The 22,832-nt window shown below is 46.5% G+C and overlaps 1 protein-coding gene across 2 annotated transcripts in view; it reads right to left on the reverse strand.

The window, feature by feature from the left end:
• Positions 1 to 22,832, reverse strand: part of EXD3 (exonuclease 3'-5' domain containing 3) — a 601,904-nt gene that overhangs the window by 383,358 nt on the left and 195,714 nt on the right. For both annotated transcript variants that reach the window (XM_034793607.1, XM_034793606.1), the window contains exons 9-11: positions 22,350 to 22,441; positions 6,219 to 6,292; positions 4,856 to 4,894 (exon numbers count right to left, since the gene is read on the reverse strand). In XM_034793607.1, coding sequence (XP_034649498.1) covers positions 4,856 to 4,894; positions 6,219 to 6,292; positions 22,350 to 22,441 — 205 coding nt within the window. The remainder of the gene's footprint in view (positions 1 to 4,855; positions 4,895 to 6,218; positions 6,293 to 22,349; positions 22,442 to 22,832) is intronic.

Below are 22,832 nucleotides of genomic sequence, written 5' to 3' on the forward strand. Positions count from 1 at the left end.
ACTGAAGATACCTTCATTTCAATACAAACGGGAATTCAGAGGTTTTTGCAAAGATGACGATTACCAACCCATTGCTAATCTTTCATCAGGCTCTGATTCGGCAAGGTATTTGAGCATGTCTAACTTTCAGCATCTGAGTAAGCCCACTGAAGTAAAGGGGAACATTCACATGTTCAAAATTAGGCGCATGCTTATATACCTTGCTGACTGAGGGCATTAAAAGAGAAGGTAACTGAGGCCATGTCTACACTACAGAGTTAAGCCGACTTACGTTACATTGACAATCATAAACCACTGTAATTACATTGCTTGTGCCTGTTCACACAGCGCTCCCCTTGTGTTGGCGGAGCACGTCCACAGTTGGTGCTCTAGCACTGACAGAATGAGCAGCACACCGTGGGTAGCCATCCCACTGTTCAAATTGCCACTTTCTCCCACTAGGAGTTCTGGGAATGGATTGCAGTGCATCAGGGGGTGGGATCACTGCCTCATGAGGCAGTTTTTTCCATCCCATAATTCCAAGGGCTTCCAACTACATTTTGTGACGTTTTTCAACTACCCCTTTAAACTTTGCACCTGCCATCTCTGCCTGAAAGCACAGATCCTGCACCAGTCTTGTGATAAGCATTATGAACACAACATGGCTGATCCTGCAGTATTTCATGAGCTGTGAATCTGAACAGGAATCCATGGTGCCTGTCCTGCTGTGTGCCATGGAAAGAAACAATTCAAGATTGATGTTGGCATTCACGGAGCAACTACACACATTGGAACATGGCTAACAGGCTCTGGAAACAAGCACTAAGTGGTGGGATTGTGATGCAGGTCTGGGATGGCAAGCAATGACTGCACAACTTTTGTATGCGCAAAGCCACCTTCCTTGAACCGTGTGCGAAGCTCACCACTATACTGCAGCACGTGGACACCAAAATGAGAGCTGCCCTAACAGTGGAAAAGCGAGTGGCAATCACTGTGTGGAAGCTGGCAACTCCGGACTGCTACCGGTCAGTCGTGAATCAGTTTGGAGTTGGGAAGTCCACTGTGGGCGGTTGCGGTGATGGAAGTGTGCATGGCCATTAATCGCCTTCTGCTGCAAAGGACTGTGACTTTGCGGAATGTGCAGGAAATAGCGGATGGCTTTGCAGCAATGGGATTCCCTAACTGTGGCAAGGCGATAGATGGCACGCATATCCCAATTTTGGCCCCAGGCCATGTTGTGACAGAGTACATCAACAGAAAGGGATACTTCTCTATGATATTGCAGGCGCTAGTGGATCACTGGGGTCATTTCACTGACATCAATGCGAGGTGGTCAGGGAAGGTGCTTGACGCATGCATCTTCAGGAACATCGGCCTATATAGAAAGTTGCATGCAGGGACTTTCTTTCCAGATCAGAAGATTCCACTAGCGGATGTGGAAACGCCCATAGTGATCCTGGGAGACCCAGCCTACTCCTTACTCTCGTGGCTCATCAAGCCTCACACCAGAAACTTTGACAGCAGCAAGGAGCACTTCAAAAACAGGCTCAGGAGGTGAAGAATAACTGTAGAATGTGCATTTTGGCAGATTAAAGGGTCGTTGGTGCTGCTTTTTTGGCAGGTTAAACCTCAATGAGGAAAATATTCCCATGGTCATAGCAGCCTGCTGTGCTCTGCATAACATTTATGGAGTCAAGGGGGAAAAGTTTCCCCAGGGGTGGAACACTGATCTGTATCACCTGGCAGCTGATTTTGAGCACCCAGACACCAGGGCTAGTAGAGGGGGGCTAAACGGAAGGCTATTCGAATCAGGGAGGTTTTGACAGTAATGTGTCTTGCTGTAATGCATGCAGCCAGGCACTGTTTACTTGCCACCTTGAATGACCCTTGTAATGATTCCTGCCTGAGCATTAATTGTAGTTTGAAAATGTGCTGATTGCCACTGTGTATGAATTTCTGCTGAAACTGCCCTGTGTAGGTCAAAAATAAAGAATCATTGTCTTTGTAAGACTAAATTTTTATTAAACAGCAATACACAGATTAACATTTCTTACAAGGGACATAACAGTGAGTAGCACTCTCAGAAATGAGGATCTCACAGCTGTGTGTAAGTCCAGTTGTCATTATGGAAAATGTCCCTAGGGGTGAAGTGCCAGGGATACTGCGATGGGCTGGGAACATGTGAGGAATGTGTGGGAGGAGTTTGGGGAAGGCATAGAAAGCAGTTCTGTAAGGGCTGTAGGGGGAGTCAAGTATGCATGTGCTCCAACTTCAGCACAATCAGGGACCTGAGCATCTCTGATTGGTCCTCTATGAGCTTTATCGTCTTCTCCTGGCCCTCAATTTTCTGCTCTTGCCCCTGTCTCGTCTCCTAGCTATCTATTTCTAGTTTTTCATTTATTGTCTCTCTCCATGCTCTATGCTTGCTATCAGCCTGATCAGATGATTGCAGCACTTCTCAAAACATGTCCTCCTGAATCCTCCTCATTTGCCTCCTTATCTGACAGATGCACTCCACCGGTGTGTAGGAGCTGGCCCTCAAAGGCACATCTGCAGAAGCAAAAGAAACAATACACAGAGTCAGTATTGCATGTGCACTCAGAGTCTTGAATCATAAAAGTTACACACACCTCTGTCTCATTTTCCCTTGGCAAGCATGAAGCACGGCCTGAGAACTAAACATGGTGAGGGCGGGAGAGAAGGTGGGACAAAGGGTCTGGGTGGCTTCAGAAGGGGATCAGTACAAGTGCTTAGGGACACTATTCTTAATACTGACACCATTTTCCACAGGCGGGGGTGATCGAAGCTGAAATCACACTATTGAGGGTAACTGAAGATGCAAGGATGCATCTCCTGGATGCGTGTGGCTTCAGACCAGGTCCGCATGCTGCTTGCCTGTATGCTGCTTTGGTTCCTGCAGAAGTAAATGCTGATTGGTGCAGCAAAGTTTCCTACAACGGGGAAAGAAACACAGCAGCTCTGCCAAGGAACCTTCGGCAGAGGATTGCAGAGTACCTGCAGGAAAGTTTCCAAGAAATCTCCGTGCAGAATTTCCAAGAGATCTCGGAGTACATTAACAATCTTTTCTGCAGGGCCTCCACTGCATAGCTGCACAGGGGAATGCAAAGCAGGTGCAAACAATATCTAGTGTTGTTAATTTCAATCCCATATGCATCATGTAACAAAATAAAGGACTCCTCTACTTCATGTCACCGTGCAGTACCAAAGAAAAATGAGTACTTACCAGAGTTCCCTCTTCGGCTTCAAGCACGTCAGAGCCGACTGCTGGAACTGGCTAGACCCATCCGGAGTTAAAAAGAGGCCCTGGCTCGCCACACCACCAGACAAGCCTGTTGCCTGTCGCACATCCTTCTCCAACTCAATCTCCTCATCCACAGGTTTGACTCTGCTGGCCACTGCCTCCAGTCCCCCCAAAGTATCCACAGGGCTCTTGGCGGTGGAGGTGGGGTCATCACCAAGGATGGCATGCAGCTCCTTGTAGAAGCAGCATGTTTTCAGCACCAAACCAGAGGGACGATCAGTCTCCCTTGCTTTCTGATATGCCTGCCTCAACTCCTTGATCTTAGCATGGCATTGCTGCATGTCCTTCTCATGCCATGCCATGAGCAATCTGCTCATAGGTGTCAAATTCCTACAGCTGGAACAGAGCTGCAACTGCATAGTCTCCTCTCCCCACAGACCCAACAGATCCAGCAACTCCAGTGTACTCCAGGCGGGATCGCATTTGCTGGGGAAAGCTGGCATGGACAGTTGGGAAGATGCAATGTGAGCTGTCCACCCTGAGCAAACATGACAAGGAATTTCAAAACTTCCTGGGGTTTTAAAGGGAGAGGGGTGCATGCCTGTGTACCTGGCTGCAGGGCAGCAGAGTAGGAACTGCTGACAAGAGCAATCATGATGGGCATTGTGGAACAGCTCCTGAAGACCACTTAGGGCGACACGAGCAAGCTCATTGTCTACAATGACACTGCATCGCTCTAACTTAGTCGCAAAAAGCTCTATGCCACTCATCGAGGTGGTTTTATTATGTTGACGTAGCAGGAGAGTTAAATCGGCAGGGAGAGCATTGTTGTGTATAGACCTCCACTGTTTTGTCAACAAAACCTGACTTTTGTTGACAAAACTGTGTAGTGTAGTCAAGGCCTGAGGTGGCAGAGTCAGGGAAACTCCAGCAGCTCCTTTCCCTCTACCACATCTTTAGACCCTTCATAATCTGGTTACAGTCCTAGAGATGCATAGGTACTGACTCCCACTCTACACGGGGCGCGGGGTGCTCGACCCCTCCTCCGCCCCAGGCCCACCCCTACTCCACCACTTCCCGCAAGCCCCCACCCTGCCTCTTCCCGCCCCTGCTCTAATGATGTTTGAATCATTACTATCTACTGTACCATGAGACCCAGAAACCAAAAATACCTTACATTTATATAGTAAACCTGCTGAAAATTCTCAGGACAAAGAAGATGATTTTCTGACTGTGTTTACTGGTGGCCCTTGACAGTTGCCTTAGATAATTAAATAAGTATCTGTAACTAGATAACCTCAGTATTTGCAGTGTTCAGCGTGTTTCCTACAGTAAATACAGAGAATCACAGGAGAAGACCACAGTAATCTTACCTATTTACCCTAGGTAAAAATGGCAAGTTTTTAAAAGCCAATGCATAGACACATACATACCCCTCTACACACACAATTGTGCCACATGTGTGTAGGCAGTTCTGACAAAGCTAAAAAGCTATACTCGTGTAACATATTGCAAATTCTTTTAACACCAGAATGGGATATTTTTAAATGGTCTTAAAATGAGGTCCACACAAAGAAACCTTAAAAAAGTGGTAAGGGACTATTTCACACTCACCTGAACATGATCGGCCCAATTCTCCTGAGTCATGGTTTTCTGAAAAGACAAAAAAAATCTCTAAAATATGTTTTTAAAGCATATTATACACACCAAGTGGAAATTTAACACACAGACAGCATTTATGACATAGGAATGCAATCTGGTATGCACTGAAAATCTCTGGGTTCTTATATATCAACATGAAGGGCACATTAGAAAAATATTGCTTAGATTAGTTAATTCAGAGAAATGTTTGAGGACAGCACAAGACTATTATCCAAACCTCAATCTGCACTTACAATATGAAGGCCACACAGAATCCTATCCAGATCATATTGAAACTCCTCATATACCTTATACAATAGAGATAATCCAACCAGACCTACTTTGTAGTGGGTGCAAAACTACAGATAACTTCCAACTGCACAGGTAGGTAAGACTGCTGAAAACTGAGACATTGCTGAACTCAGTACAGCGGCGGCTCCAGGCACCAGCGCTCCAAGCGCGTGCCTGGGGCAGCAAGCCGTGGGGGGCGCCCTGCCGGTCCCTGCGAGGGCGGCAGTCAGGCTGCCTTCGGCGGCTTGCCTGCGGGAGGTCCGCTGGTCCCGCGGATTCGGCAGTAATTTGGCGGCGGGTACTCCGAAGCCGCGGGACCGGCGGACCTCCCGCAAGCGCGCCGCCGAAAGCCGCCTGCCTGCCGTGCTTGGGGCGGCAAAAAAGACAGAGTAAAGACTGACTCAGTAAAGCAACAGAATACTTAAATTTCATGATGTCTCCCAGAAACACAGGAGAAGCCTCCATGCCTATTCAGGCTGCTGTTGAGCGACTGAATACTGCAAAAAATGTTCACATTGGTACACGGAGAAGCGTCCCTCTAAAACATGAGTGTGCTTATATTCAGGGAATGAATGAGCTTTGCACAGAACAAATGGAAGGTACCCTTCCCCTGAACACCAGCCTTGTCTTTGTTAATGTATTTAGGATGACTACACTGCCAAACACGGTGGATCAATTCTGTCCTCCTTGAGACCCAACTGATTGGGTCCTCAGTTGATTGGGAGAGCATCTCTTGCAGTTTACTGAACAGCCTTAACTGCCACTGAAGTCAGTAGGAGTGGACGGCATTTACTGCCTTGCAGGACTGGTCCCTATCATAAATATAATAGTATAATAAAATATATCCATAATTCTGCACTAGATTTATCAGTCTATAATATCTCAGTCCAAGCACTCATAACAGAGATTTGAGTCTCAATGCCTTTCAGTATCACTACAGCATGACTACACTCTGCTTGCATACCAACCTCATGTTTCCAGCATCTCTATTATATTGTTCAAATCACAACAAAAATAAATCCATACATACATTGTACAAACATACCTCAACAAACCTCTTGTAGAAGAGATATTTCAGAGATCCTAGGTGCCGCTGATTTATGACATTCGGACAGAGAGCTGAAACGAAAGAAAGGCCTTTAAGTCAACACAACATATGAACTTGCTTGAAGCGTTCTTTTCTAGACAGTACTTTTTTTCTCCCCTGATATAAAAATCACTTTAAATGATGCAAACACAGAAAGACACTATCCAAACCTGAAACAAAGAGGGCCAGAAGCATTCTGGCCTTGCCTATATTAAAACTGCTAATTGTGTTTAAAAACCAGATTAGCATTTGTAGTGTAAACAAGCCCATAAATATATTTTGCAATTTGGCATGTGCTACTATAGGCAGTTTTCTGCTCCTGCTACTGCTGCTTCTTCTCTCTTTTTTTTTTTTTTTGGAGGGGGTGGTAAGAAAAATCATTTAAGTCGTAGCGATATATACACTGGACATAACATATATCCTAAACATCCGGGACACATTCCAATATAGATGAAAATGTACAAGAATTTAAAAGCTGGGGAGCACAGATTCCAAGAACAAATTCAAAAGAAAATAGAATTACCAACACCCCAAGCAGAAAGTCATAGGTTTGCAATAGACACACTACACACATCTTTGATGCACCAAGATGTTCCAGTAGCAAAAACAAGCTAATACAAAAGAGTAAACTCAAGGGGTACATTTTCAAAAACGCCCAAATGACTTTCAGTGAGATTTAAGATTGTAAATCACCTTAAAAATGTGACTTAAGCCTTGTCTACACTACACAGTTTTGTCAACAAAAGGCAGCTTTTGCTGACAAAACAGGGGAGGTGTACACTCTACAAAGCTACTTTTCGTGGCAAAACTCTGCTGTTTTGCTGAAAAAATAAAACCACCTCAACGAGAGGCATTGAACTTTTTGCAGCAAAGTTAAAGCGACAAAACGTCAGCATAGACGCTGCCATTCATTATACTCACCCAGTATCCCACAATGCCCACCGTGACCGCTGTGCTCACTGTTTTGAACTCGGCTGCCCTGCATCTAGCTATTATGTTTTTTGCTAAGTTGGCATAATAAATAAATAAATAAATAGTGACAGTAATTCTCAGTTCTTATAGAATCATAGAAATTTAGGGCTGGAAAGGACCTTGAGAGGTAATCTAGTCCATCCTCCTGCACTGAGGCAAGACCAAGTAAACCGAGACCATCCCCAACAGGTGTTTGTCCCACCTGGGCATAAAAAGTTCCAAAGATGGGGATTCTACAACCTCCCTTGGAAGCCTGTTCCAGAGCTTAACTACCTTCATAGTCAGAAAGTTTTTCCTAATATCTAATCTAAACCTCCCTTTCTGTAGATTAAGCTCATTACTTCTTGCCTACCCTCAGTGGACATTGAGAACAACTGATCATCCTCTTTATAATATCCCGTAACATAGTGGAAAACTGTTATCAGGTTCCCCCCTCAGTCATCTTTTCTCAAGATTAAACATGCCCAATTTTTCTAACCTTTCCTCATACAACAGGTTTTATCATGTTTGTTGCTCTCCTCTGGACTCCCTCCAATTTGTCCACATCTTTTCTAAAGCATGATGCCAAGAATTGAATGCAGTACTCCTGTCGAGACCTCACCAGAGCTGAGTAGAGTGGGACAATTACCTCCCACGTCTTTTACATACGACACTCCTGTTAATATATCCAGCATGATAGTAGCCTTTTTCACAACTGCATCACATTGGTGGCTCATCTTCAATTTGTGATGCACTATAACCTCCAGATCCTTTTATGCAATACTACCCCCTAGCCAGTTATTCCCCATTGTGTAGCTGTGCATTTGATATTTCCTACTTAAGTGAAGTACTCTGCACTTGTCTTTATTGAATTTCATCTTGTTGATTTCAGACCAATTCTCCAATCTGTTAATTTGTTTTGAATGCTAAGCCTATCCTCCAAAGTGTTTGCAAGCCCTTCCAGATTGGTATCACTCACAAATTTTATCAGCATATTCTCCACAGGGGGACCCCACTACGTATGCCCTTCCCAGTCTGACAGAGAACCATTGATAAATACTCTTTGAGTACATTTCTTAAACCAGTTGTACACTCACTGTATAGTAATTTCATCTGGATCACATTTCCCTAGTTTGCTTATGAGAATGTCATGTGTAGGACCCTACCAAATTCACGGCCCGTTTTGGTCAATTTCATGGTCATAGGATTTTAAAAATCATAAATTTCATGATTTCAGCTATTGAAATCTGAACTGTCCCGGTGTTGTAATTGTAGGGATCCTGACCCCAAAAGGAGTTGGGGGTGGGGGTGTAAGGTTATTGTGGGGGGGGGGTTGCGGTTCTACACTTACTTCTGCTCAGCTACTGGCGGCAGCGCTGCCTTCAGAGCTGGGCAGCTGGACAACAGTCACCACTCTCCAGATGCCCAGCTTTGAAGGCAGCACAGATCTAAGGGTGGTAATACCACGACCCCCTAAAATAACCTTGTGACACCCCCCTGCAACTCCCTTTTGGGTCAGGACCCCCAATTTGAGAAATACTGGTCTCCCCCATGAAATCTGCATAGCAGGGGTAGGCAACCTATGGCATGCGTGCCGAAGGTGGCACGCAAGCTGATTTTCAGTGGCACTCACACTGCCCGCGGGGGGCTCTGCATTTTAATTGAATTTTAAATGAAGCTTCTTAAACATTTTAAAAACCTTATTTACTTTACATACAATAGTTTAGTTATATATTATAGACTTATAGAAAGAGACCTTCTAAAATCGTTAAAATGTATTACTGGCACACAAAACCTTACATTAGAGTGAATAAATGAAGACTCGGCACAGCACTTCTGAAAGGTTGCCAACTCCTGCTGTATAGCATAGGGCAGGGGTCCTCAACATTTTTCAACAAGCTATATAAACTCCAGGGCCCGAGGAGAGGGGGATGGGGAGAACACGGGGCTCTGGGCCGGGGGGGATGACCCTTAGAAGTCAAACTGCCTATGCCTATTGGGGTGGGGAGGACTAGCGGGGTTCAGGGAGGGAGCGCCCCCCCAACTGTCTGGGTTGTGGGGGGGGGGGCTGCAACCAAAAAATATTACTCAAAGGGGGGAACTCAGCTCAAAAACTTTGAAAACCGCTCAGGATGCAGGGAGAGGGTAGCCAGGGCTGTGTGTGTGCAGGGGGTAGCTCAGGGTGCAGGTAGGGGGCAGCTAGGGTCTGTGTATGGGCAGGGGTGTAGCTCAGGGTGCAGGCAGGGGATGGCTGGGGGGAGCTCAGAGTGCAGGCAGGGAGTAGCTAGGGGCTGTGTGTGGGCAAGGGGGGTAGCTCAGGGTGCAGGAAGAAGGATAGCTAGGGGCTGTGTGCCAGAAGGGCTGCTCCCCAAGGGCTCTGCTAGCCCCAGAGCTGGGTCCCTCCACCCAGGTGGCTCTTACCAGTTGCGTGAGCAGTCAAAGAGGGCTGGAAGCCACAACCCCGGGCACCAGCAGCAGATGGGGGATGCCAGGGATGCCCACTCCATGGCACCACCAGCCAGAGGAGCAGCTGCTGCACTGCCTGGCTCTGGCTTCCCACCTACAATCTGGCCAGAGGGCTGGGCCTGAGGAGGCCTGGGGGAGAGGAGAAGGTGTGAGGGGGATGGAGCAGCCTCCAGACTGCCGCACTCTGGGAAAGGCACTGCAGTTTGGGGGGCCAACACCCTTGTTCTCCCCCAGCTGTGCCCACAGGGAGCACCAGGGTTTGGAGCTTCAGTCCCACGTGGCTCCCAGCAGGAGGTGGGGAACCCTGGGGCTCCCAGCTTCAGCCGTACGCCGCTCCTTGCTTCAAGGGCAGGGGGCCCCCGCCGGTTTCAACCCCCCGCACCACTCCTGCCTTGCGGGGGGAGGAGAGCACCGGTTTCAGCCCCACTCTGCTCCTGGCTTGGGGGAGGAGGACTTCAGCCTCACGCCACTCCCAGCTTCAGCCCCGCAAGGGGGTGCCAGGGATCCTGACTTCAGCCCCACAGGAGGTGCCGGGTTCCAGGGCACCGGGTTCCAGCCACAGGGCCCTGCAGCCTCCCTGAAAAGGCTCACAGACCCCGGTTGAGGGCTGCTGGTATAGGGTAAAAGCACACAAAAGATCAGATTGCATGTAAAGAGACCAGATTTCACGGTCCGTGACGCGTTTTTCATGGCTGTGAATTTGGTAGGGCCCTAGCATGTGGGACTGTGTCAAAAGTCTTACTAAAATCAAGATATAGCACATCATCTGCTTCCTCCTTACTCACAGCCCAGTAACCCTGACAAAGAAGGCAACTGGGTTGGTTTAGCATGTTTTCTTCTTGACAAAATCATGCTGGCTATTCCTTATAACCCTATTATCCTCCAAGTGCTTACAAGTTGATTGATTAATTGTTTTAGCAACTTTAGGCTGACTGGTCTATAATTCATTGGGTCCTGTTTGTTACCCCTTTTAAAGAGAGGTGCTATGTTTGCTCTTCTCCAGTCCACTGTGACATTCACCTATTGTCCAGAAGTTCTCAAAAATAATTGCTAACGGTTCTGAGATTCAGATTCAACTTAAGTACCTTAGGATTAATTTTTATCAGACCTTGCCAACTTGAATATATCTAACGTACCTAAATATTCTTTAATTTGTTCTTTCCCTGTTTTGGCTTTTGTTCCTTCCCCCTTGTTGTTAATATTAATTGTGTTGAGTATCTGGTGAGCCATAATCTTTTTGGTGAAGACAGAAGCAAAACTGGCATTAAATACCTCAGCCTTCTTGATCTCACCAGTTATTAGCTCTTATTCCCTACTCACTAGAGGACCTATACTTTATTTCATCTTTCTCTTGCTCCTAATTTATTTAAAGAACGTCTTCTTATTGCTTGTTATGTCTCCTGCTAGGTGTAACTCCTGTTGTGCCTTAGCCTTTCTGATTTTGTCCCTGCCTGCTTGTGCTACTCTTTTGTTCTCCTCCTTAGCAATGTGTCCATGTTTCCACATTTTGTAGGATTCCTTTTTGATTTTCAGGACATTATAGAGCTCCTGATGGAGCCATATTAGCCTCTTACTATTCTTGCTATCTTTCTTTTGCACAGGGATAGTTTGTAGTTGTGCCTTTGATACTATCTTCTTGAAAAATTGCCCGGTCTCCCAAACACCCTTTTCCCTCAGAATTTCTCACCATGGGACCTTACCTACCAGTTCTCTGAGTTTGTTGAAGTCTACTTTTTTTGAAGGCCATTGTCCTTATTCTGCTGTTCTCATTCCTTCCTTTCTTTAGAACCATGACATCTTATAATTTCGTGATCACTTTCACTCAAATTGCCTTTAGATTTGCAACCAATTCCACTCTGGCACTCAGAATTGAGTCTGAAACGCCGCCCCCTGGTTATACAGCACTTTTCATCAGCAGATTCCCAAGCAGGTCAATATCATTATCCCCATTTTACAAATGAGGACACTGAGACACAGAGAGATACAGTGACTTGCCCATAGTTACACAGACCAGTGACAGAGCAGGGAATTGAACTCAGGTCTACTGAGTCCCAGCACAGTGCCCTCTCCAAGATAGCATAAGACAATCTATTGCAGTGGCTCTCAAACTTTTTTACTGGTGACCCCTTTCACATAGCAAGTCTCTGAGTGTGACCCCCCTTTATAAATTAGGAAGCAAAGCAGGGTTTGGAGTTTTATAGATTCTGGGGCTGGAAGGGACCTCGAGAGGTCATCGAGTCCAGTCCCCTGGCCCTCATGGCAGGACCAAATACTGTCTAGATCATCCCTGATAGACATTTATCTAACCTACTCTTAAATATCTCCAGAGATGGAGATTCCACAACCTCCCTAGGCAGGTTATTCCAGTGTTTAACCACCCTGACAGTTAGGAACTTTTTCCTAATGTACAACCTAAACCTCCCTTGCTGCAGTTTAAACCCATTGCTTCTGGTTCTATCCTTAGAGGCTAAGGTGAACAAGTTTTCTCCCTCCTCCTTATGACACCCTTTTAGATACCTGAAAACTGCTATCATGTCCCCTCTCAGTCTTCTCTTTTCCAAACTAAACAAACCCAATTCTTTCAGTCTTCCTTCATAGGTTATGTTCTCTAGACCAAGGGTCCCCAACACGGTGCCATGGCGCCCACGGGGCGTCTAAGTGCGCCTGCGTACTGGCCGGCGGGCGAGCATCCGCCAAAATGCCACCAACAAGCAGCGTCATCCAGAGGCATCGCCGCCGAAATGCTGCCGATCACAAAACAGACCCCTGCGGAATCCCACTTGTTATACCTTTCCAGCAGGATTGGGAACCATTAATGACAACTCTCTGAGTACGGTTATCCAGCCAGGTATGCACCCACCTTATAGTAGCCCCATTTAAGTTGTATTTGCCTAGTTTATTGATAAGAATATCATGCGAGATCGTATCAAATGCCTTACTAAAGTCTAGTAAGGCATTTGATACGCTTCTCCATTATCCACAAGACTCGTTATCCTAGCAAAGAAAGCTATCAGATTGGTTTGATATGAATTGTTCTTTACAAATCCATGCTGGCTATTCCCTATCATGTTACCACCTTCAAAGTGTTTGCAGATGATTTCCTTAATTACTTGCTCCATTATCTTCCCTGGCACAGAAGTTAAACTAACTGGTCTGTAGTTTTCTGGGTTGTTTTTATTTCCCTTTTTATAGATGGGCACTATATTTGCCCTTTTCCAGTCTTCTGGAATCTCTCCTGTCTCCCATGATTTTCCAAAGATAATAGCTAGAGGCTCAGATACCTCCTCTATTAGCTCCTTGAATATTCTAGGGTGAAGGTTGACAGCTCGCAACCCCACATGTAATAACCTCGCGACCCCCTGAGAGGTTGCGACTCCCAGTTTCAGAACCCCTGATCTATTGTAAGCGCTTTGGAGAAGGGGCCATACTTTCATTACGTGTTTGTATGGTCCTGGGCCTGCTCCATGGCTGAGGTTCTTACGCATCAGCACAAAGCAAATCGTGCATCTTGGCAGGGTGCTAGACTAGATGACCCCTGTGGTCCCTTCTAACCCTATGGGTCTATGATTTTAATAAATACTCCCTCCCTCAACATATATCACTGGATGTGTATTATTACAAAATCTTGCAGTAGCACCATAATGGGATCTAGTCTGGATTGCATTTTGCATTTGGGATAGACACAAAAGTAGAACCCGGAATTCTACCCTTCCACCCATCTTCAGCATTTGGTAGGGAGGAAGCCTGATACTAACAGCCAGAAAGCAAAACCAAATGTGATGTCCTCTTTACATACAGGGCTTGAAATGGACACACACATTGCACTCGTGTTACATGGTGTGTGTTTTGGGATGACAGCTTTTCAGTTTTGTAGATCTGGTGGTTGACTGTATAAAACTGATGATGCACTGCATTCCTTCTGATTCACTATTAGGTCCCACTCAACCCTGTCTTTACATTACACCAAGAGCCTGATTCTCATTTGCACTAACTCGGTTCCCACTGCTCTTGCAATGTTGAGGGGCCTTAGTGTAAACAAGAACCAGCCCTCAAGAGCTGAAATAGTTGGAAATAAGAGAACTAAAGCCTTTATCTTCTGTGCTATGGTCTATTTGGAGGAGGGAAATGTTTTAGATCCATAGCACTTTCTGATGAGAAGAGTTCCTCATGCAGATTAGGGTGAAGTGGCATAGAGTGCAGGATAGGATATCCTTTTAGTGTAATTTCCAGGACTCACTGATTTTACATCATTTCATTCCATGGCCCCAGAGAATAGGAAAAGCAGTCTCCATAGGGGAAAGGGAGCAAAAATCCACAGACTCTTGGAGGCTCTTGACCATCCCATTAAACTTGTAGTCCAAACACCAGCTGGGCCTCCCAAGAAGGCACTTAGATGAGAGCCTAAAGAACGAGTGCCGCACGGTGGGCTTCTGGCGCATCTGACAACTTGGCAAATGCTGTTTCAGAACAAGAAGGCAAGAGTGGATTTGGCCCTAACAGAGTGCAGAAACCAAGAGAGCTTTGATTTGACCAGAGTCCTCACACTTCTATCTTCTCCCTAGATTAACTAGGGCCCTTTAGGGGTCATCTTCAGCAGTAGCTTGTACTTCAAAAGGAAAAAACACAGTTCTTTAGAAAAACAGGGGAAATGACAAGGGAAGGGTCAAGGTCAGCAGCATGTCCCAAGCCCAACTCTCCTTCAGCAGCCTGAACGGACTGAGTGGTGATTTGGCCTATGCCGTATTTCATATCCTATTGGGGAGAAGGTGGGTGTACAAGCCAGTGGTCACTGCCAAGTAAAAGCTCCTGACTTTGTGTGAGAGGCTCACATCTCCTAAACAATGTGAATTCACACAGGCAATTTTCATAGACAAAGTTGCCCTGGTATTTGACAATAGGGCTGAGACATGCAGCAGGAAAATCATCCACAAGTGGTGGAAAACAATGGTTTACAACCCCGGGTGATCTAATTTAATGGAAGAGCGTATCCTTCTACTCTGCCTGCACACAACTGAATGATATTTGTGAGAACAAAAGTTACTTTGCCTATCATCTTCTGATAGATCAGGCATTTTCTCTTTAGTTCTAATATTACACTCGTTCACCTGACTCCAGAGTAACATCCTTTGAAAATACTTAACTCAAAGAAACCCTGTGAAGTACTGGTGGAGCATCCCATGCTGGCTGTCCTCTGCTACACACTGCATTCTCGCAATGTCTAAGGATGGTAGTGACATACCTGAACTAATGCACAGATTTCTGAGCAGCCCTCTTCTGCCCTCTACTGTTTAAATACATGAGAAATAATCATTCTCAGTATATATTGTACACTGTTATCTCTAGGGCTTAAAGGTTTTTACAAAATGCAATTCAGGATTAAATCTAAGGGAAAAGCTGATGGCAAAAACCATAAAAAATAAGCCAGCAACAGTATTCTTGCCAGCAAGTTAAAAAAGTATGGATTGGATGAATGGACTATAAGGTGGATAGAAAGCTGGCTAGATTGTTGGGCTCAATGGGTAGTGATCAACGGCTCGATGTCTAGTTGGCTGCAGGTATCAAGCGGAGTGCCCAAAGGGTTGGTCTTGGGGCCGGTTTTGTTCAACATCTTCACTAATGATCTGGACGATGGGATGAATTACACCCTCAGCAAGTTCATGGATGATACTAAGCTGCAGGGAGAAGTAGATAGGCTGGAGGGTAGGGGTAGGGTCCAGAGTGACCTAGACAAATTGGAGGATTGGGACAAAAGAAATCTGATGAGGTTCAGCAAGGACAAGTGCAGAGTCCTGCACTTAGGAAGGAAGAATCCCGGGCACCGCTACAGGCTGGAGACCGACTGGCTAAGCAGCAGTTCTGCAGAAAAGGACCTGGGGATTACAGGGGATGTGAAGCTGGATATGAGTCAACAGTGTGCCCTTGTTGCCAAGGCGGCCAATGGCATATTGGGCTGCATTAGTAGGAGCATTGCCAGCCAATCAAGGGAAGTGATTATTCCCCTCTATTTGGCACTGGTGAGGCCACATCTGGAGTATTGCGTCCAGTTTTGGGCCCACCACTACAGAAGGGATGTGGACAAATTGGAGAGAGTCTAGCAGAGGGCAACGAAAATGATTAGGGGGCTGCGCAGGGCCGGCTTTAAGCCGATTCCCCGGAATGGGGCCCCACGCCTAAGAGGGTCCCACAATGTCCAGGGCTGCCGGCGGAGCGGGAAAAAAAAAGCTGTGTCCTGCTTCTCCCCTCTCCCTCCAGGGCTTGCGCCACCATACAGCTGATCAGCGCAAGCCTGGGAGGGAGGGGTTAGGAGGAGGAATGAGGTGTGCTTGGGAAGAGGCGGGGTCAGGGCAGGGAATTGGGGAGGGATCCAATGGGGCAGTGAGGCGGCGGGTCTGGGGGTGGGGCCGGGGTGGGGATTTGGGGAGGGATCCAATGGGGCAGGGAGGGGGCGGAGTCGGGAGGGGGTGGGGCAGAGGTGGGGCGGGGGGGGGGGGGGCGAGACAATTCGCGTCCTGGCTTGGGGCCCCGCACCTGCTAAAGCTGGCCCTGGGGCTGGGGCACATGACTTATGAGGAGAGGCTGAGGGAACTGGGCTTGTTTAGTCTGCAGAAGAGAAGAGTGTGAGGGGATTTGATAGCAGCCTTCAACTACCTGAAGGGGGTTCCAAAGAGGATGGAGCTAGGCTGTTCTAATAGATTTATATGTAGAAGGGATTCTGCAGGAGACCAGCGGCCCTGGATGTGGATGCATGTGTGCCACCCCATCCCAACAGTGAGGCGTCTGCAGTGATGTTTAGTGTTGGCATTTTCTGAAGGAAGGGCACTCCTGTATCCATCAGAGTAGGGAGCCCTTTATTTTGTCCAGCATCGTAAGACACTTGTTTATGCTGTGTCTGTGTGGGACATCATTCATAAGGAGCCATCCTTACAGGCAATGCATGTTTAATCTGGCGTGTCTGACGACAAACATTGTGGCCACCATGTGACCGAGAAGTTGTAGGCAAGTCCTGGCTGATATCTGTGGACTGTTTTGTGTCGTGGCTATGAGGCTGGTGAGAGTGAGAGAGTAGAGAGGCTATGGCCTCGGTAGATTTGAGATGGGCCCCAATGAACTCCAACTCCTGCACTGGAGTCAGGGTGGACTTTTTGGTATTTATTTGGAGGCCCAATCTCATGAAAAGGATTACCATCTGTTTGGTGGCTTGTATTGCTGCCTGCCATGTTGACGCTTTTAGCAGGCAGTCGTCCAAGTATGGGTATATCATAATTGCATTTCTGTGCAGGTATGCTGCAACCACAGCCAGTACCTTCGAAAACACTTGAGGGGAAGTAGAGAGGCAGAAAGGAAGTGGTCCTGTCCGATGGTAAAACAGAGAAATCTGCGATGAGAGGGATGTATTGTTACATGAAAATACGCATCATAGAATATCAGGGTTTGAAGAGACCTCTGGAGGTCATCTAGTCCCAGAGGTCAAGGGACGAGAACCAATCCCCTCTTTCTAGAGCTGGAATTATGGTGCCTAGTTTGACCATCTTGAATCGTGTTTTGACAAACTTGTTGAGTCGTCATAGATCGAGTATTGGTCTCCATCCGCCGGACTTTTTCTTTGTGAGAAAATAGTGGGAATATTATCCTCTCCCTCTGTGTTCTCTTTGAACAGGTTCTACTGCTCCTAGCTGCATGAGGTGTCTTACCCTCCTGGTATAGTAGGGACAGGGAGGGAGGATGGGTAGGGGGGCTGGGGAAAAGAGGTGGGGATGGAGTAACCAGTTTGTACGATTTCTAGCACCCATTTGTCGGATGTGATGGTCTTCCAGATTGGATAAAATGGAACTAGACGATATCTGAATGGTTGGGAGAGAGATGGTGTCACCAGCACAGATAGACCTGGGGTTCTCGTGCCCTCGACCAAGGCTTCAAATTTGTTGTCTGGAGGTTGATGGTTGGGACGCAGCTACTGAAGAAGTGGATTGGCGTCCCCTCAGTGGCCTGTGTTTGTGGGCCTGTGACTCAAATCACCATTGTTGTTGCGAATACATGGTCTGGCAGTAGCGTTGGGGTACATAATAATTTCTCTGTGTTTTCCTGGGTTTGGGTGTATAGATTCCCAAGGATCGTAGTGTCGCCCGTGACTCCTTGAATGAGTGGAGAGAGTCATCTGTCTTCTTGTCAAAGAGTTTGGGACCCTCAAATGGCAAATCCTCAACCGTGGATTGCACCTCCTTAGGAAAGCCGAAGAGGTGGAGCCATGAGGCCCTGCTCATCACGACAGCCGTCACCACTGAACTTGCAGCTGTGTCTGCAGAATCAAGTGCGGCTTGCAGGGCTGTTTTGAAGATGAGTTGTCCCTCTGATACAAGTGCTGTGAATTGTTCTCGCTTGTCCTAAGAAATAAAATCAGTCAATTCAGACATTTAGTTACTATAGTCATATTTTGCCAGTAATGCCTCGCAGTTGGCTATGCGGAGGTGTAGTGTAGCCGAGGAATAAGCCTTGTGACCAAAAAGATAAGTCTTTTCCACTCTTTGTCATGAGGTGTGGTTTGGGGCTGTTGTTGCCTACCATGTTCCCGGACTGCGTCCACCATTAGGGAATTAGGCGCTGGATGTGAAAAGAGGAACTCTGTGCCTTTGGCTGGTACATAATATTTTTTGTCAGACCTCTTGCAGGTTGGAGGAGCAGTGGCAGGGTTCTGCCAAATGGTTTTGACAGGGTCCATCAGCGTATCATTCATAGCGATTATGGATGAAGCAGATGTATGCAAAATGTCCATTAGTTTGTGTTGTGTCACTTGGACCTCCTGAAGGGAGATGTCCAGGGAGCTAGCCACCCTTTTAAATAGATCCTGGAATAGTTTGAAATCATCCCCTATATTATGGGGAGGAGGCATAACAGTGTCATCTGTAGATAGTGATGGGAAATGGGTAGGTGGTGCCCCTTCCACGATCAGGGGTCTTCCTCATCTTCCCCCAGTTCCCCTGCCACCATCAAAGGTCCAGGCACAGGTGACTGCTGTGTGCCAGGTCTGGATGTGGCAGGCAGTCCCTGTTGTGTGGGGTATGCCCATTGGGGTGGGGGAGACATGGGGGGGCCCCCAGGGCTGGCCATAACATTGAAAATACTTGGAATCAGTGTAATATGTTCCCTGAGGGGGTCCTGAGTTAGTCGGTTCACGGTAGAGATTCTGGAGGGAGATCTCCTTCCTCACTCTCATCCTCACTCGAATAGGGAGGAGTGGATTGTATTGGAGATGCGAGGAGACTCGGTGCCGAGGGTGACATGTTCACATTGGTGCCGATGATAGGGGAGTCAGGGGCAGAACCGACTAAGAGACCCTTTTGTCTGAGAAACTGCTGTGATGTCTGTTTGATTGGCCCTTGCTCCAATGCTTGGAGCTGCTATGTATAAGCTGGTACTGAAGGCTGCACCGCTGTGTGCACCAACCGTGTCTTTGAAGGAGCCGCCATCTGTCCCGGTGCTGTGCCGTTGCATGTGGATCGCAGCTTTGGTATTGGCGGTGCCGAGGCATTGGGTTCAGATTTCCCCTTGGTGCCTCTGTCGGAGCCAGCTCTTTTACCTCCAGAGGTACCAGCGATGCCGGGTGGTCCCGCTGGGTCACCTGCCGGTGCTGAGTGTCCTCTCGCGGAACGGTACTTCTTGGCTGATTCCTGCCTTGGGGACATAGGTGCCTGCCTTTTTGACAGTTTGCTCAGATGCATGGATTGAGGAGGGACCCATGTCAGAAGCCGTGGTTGGCGAAGTTTCACCAGGAGGGTTCCGGGCTCAGATGCAGGTCTGAGAGACTTCGCCATAAGGAGGAGCTTTAACAGCAAATCTCTAGCTCTTCTTGTCCCAGCAGTGAGCTTGAGGCAGTGCTGAGACTTCTGAGTTGTGTGTCTTTCGCTTAGGCAGAGAACACACTGACTGTGGCCCTCTGAGACAGGTATAGCAAGCTTGCAGTTGAGACATCCTTTAAAGCCTGGGAAACCAGGCATTCCTGGGGGGGGGCTTTCACCCTCAGAGCAGCTGTGTATGCGGAGGTTCAACTGAAATTTCTCCCCAGCTGGTAGTTCAAAAGGAAAGTAAAAGGAAAAAGGGTTTGGTTTGGTTTGAAGCTATGGTGACAGGGATAAAAGGAAAAGGAAAACAATGTAAATGGCTGCTAACAAGGAAACTAAGTAACTAACTGTTAAACTAATTAACTACTAAGTAGTGAAGCACTGCTGATTGCTCCAACTCTGGTGGGGGGGTCGTTAGCATAGCATCAATTAATTGCCTGAAGCAGCAGGAGACAGGGACCACGCATGTACGACCCAACCGGGCACTGCCACCAAAAGTCTTTGAGTATGAGCACAGGGGCGCCCCAACACCTAAAATGGAGCACCCACAGGGACAGCACTCAAGGAAGAACAATTCCAATTAAATCCTCAAAAACCGCAAACATCTGGCAATGCATGTCCTGACTTGCAGCATGAGCTGTCTCTGGAACATTAGCCTGCACATATGCACAGAATTTCTTTACAATAAAAATAAAATTGATCAAAGGTTCAAAGTAATTCTTCAGTTATACTGTATGTTAATACCCACAGGTAAATTCAAGGGCTGAATTTTTTAACTGAGGCATTGTTTTTATTATCCTGCACTAACAATAATACAAATAACAGTGTTACAGATCAAGCTGGTGGCCAAACCTCTTTCACACCGCAGGTACCTTGTTGTGGAAAAGATGTGGGAAACCTTTGGAAATATGAACATACATTGGGGCAGTGCATTTAAAGTCCCACCCAGGGTTCAGAGATAGATCCACATGGGAAGTTCCATTAGAACAGGCAGACTCCTTCAAACTGCTGGAGTCTTTCAAGGTCACTCATTGCCTTGGCGGATCCAGCTACCCCTATCTGCTCTACCCTCACAATCTCTTTTTGCAGAACCACTAGTACATACCCTACAGCAGTGGTCCCCAACCTTTTTCGTCGGGTGGGTGCCAGAGGATGAGCCACGGAGGACCGTGGTGGCGGATGAGCATCCGCCGAAATGCCGCCAATAAGCAGCAATGTCAATAGGCGTCACTGCCAAAATGCCTCCAACAAGCAGCGTCATCCAGAGGTGTCGTCGCTGAAATGCCGCTGACGCTTCTGGATGACGCTGTTTGTCGGTGGGATTTCGGCGGATGCTCGTCTGCCGGCCAGTACGCAGGCGCACTTAGATGCCCTGGCGGGTGCCATGGCACCCATGGGCACCGTGTTGGGAACCCCTACCCTACAGTCATTAATACAGCAGGTGCAGCTAGACAGATCTGGCAGTGTATGAATAAAAATCCTGGAGAAGCTAAAAACTCACCAACAGGAGATGACAATAATAATGATGCTTTGTAGTTATACTGTACCGTGTTTTATACCTTCAGTATGATTTATAAAACCTTGACAATTAAACAGGCACTATCAACTCCAAAAGCACATTTTTGGCTTCACATTTTTTTCTTACTGTTGTTACAAGTAACATCTGAGGTTAAAGGACACAAATCTCTGTTTTTTCAGTTTGCTCGCTCTGTGCTTTGACAGCAGTTTATGCATGGACAATTTCATCATTTCTCCTGTACAGTCAGTTTCCTGTGTGTGTGGGTCTTTCACGGGTTTGGGAGAGCAATTCTTTCAACTCCCTTTGTAAATTGACAGGGGACGTATGACCTAGTGGATGTCCAGGCTTACAAGGAAGAAAACCCTCAGGTCTAACCCTGCATGAACCATCAACCTGTTGTATGGTTTTAAACAAATCTCTTATTTCCTCTGTGCCTCAGTTTGCCCACCAATACAATGGGAATTAATTACAATTACATGCTCCAAGGGAGGGTTTGTGAGGATAATTCATTTATGTTTAGCAGCATTTTGGAGATGTGAAGATGAATATGCAACACAGTATCACTACAAGATGGAATGGAATTCGCAGCTTAGGTTAGCAAATAACATTCAGTCCCAGAAAACAGGGAAATATGCAATATTCAGTGGTGCTGATGGAGTGAGGGACCTACACCGGATGCAAATTATAGGGGACACCTGAGGATTTCTGCCAGGAGTCATTACTTGTTAATGTCGCAATGCAAGGAAACCTAACACATCTCACAGTAATAAGCAATGCAAAATGTTAAAGAGAATGGATTTCAAGTGACATTTAGGAGTGAAGCAGATCCCTTAGAAGAATGTAAACTGTATTACTTCTCCCGTAAGGTTGCAACAGCCCTTTAAATTCCCTTCAGCAGCAGCCACCCCTATTTCACAGGAAAGTTACATGTGCCTCCTTCTTCTCATGGTTTCTCTCTTTTAAGCTGATGGTCTTGTAACTCACAAAGTCAGAATCCCCAAATGAGTAACGTGTGGCCTCTTATGTGAGCCCGATGGAGCTAGTACTCAAAACTGACCATCACATGTTTATGCAGAACCATTCTGAAGCCAAGATTTATGTCATATTATGGTAGAAACAGCCGATTAGTCACCAACATCTAATTTTTCAACAACACAAAGTGAAAATTTCCATAATTTATGTGCTTTGTTTTTAAACAACATCAATTAAGCTCCAAATGACAGTACACATTCCTTGCTGGACATGTGGGAAGACAGATTAGCTTTATCTGTTGTTCACAGGAAAGGTGATTAAATGATTTAGTGTAATATCACATACCTGGATCTAGGTTATATTGTTCTAGGAGCCTGAAGACCAGTTTGCTTAACATTTTATGGTTGAGTTTGTTAGGTCGTAAACCTTGATATTGCCTGTAAACAAAACAAGCAAAGCGAGGAAGAAACATCAATGCAAGCAGATAAGATACTTCTCCCTTTTAATAGCAGGGATGTTGTCTGATGCTGGGTGACAACTTCTTTTCCCTCCTCATCCATCACAGCTGAGCCTATACCAGGGGTCAGCAACCTTTCAGAAGTGGTGTACCGAGTCTTCATTTATTCACTCTGATTTAAGGTTTTGCGTGCCAGTCATACATTCTAATGTTTTTAGAAGGTCTCTATAAGTCTATACTATAGAATTAAACTATTGTTGTATGCAAAGTAAATAAGGTTTTTAAAACGTTTAAGACGCTTCATTTAAAATTAAATTAAAATGCAGAGCCCCCTGGACCGGTGGCCAGGACCCGGACAGTGCGAGTGCCAC

This window comes from Trachemys scripta, chromosome 17 (genome assembly GCF_013100865.1).
Source record: "Trachemys scripta elegans isolate TJP31775 chromosome 17, CAS_Tse_1.0, whole genome shotgun sequence".
Lineage (NCBI taxonomy): Eukaryota > Metazoa > Chordata > Testudines > Emydidae > Trachemys > Trachemys scripta.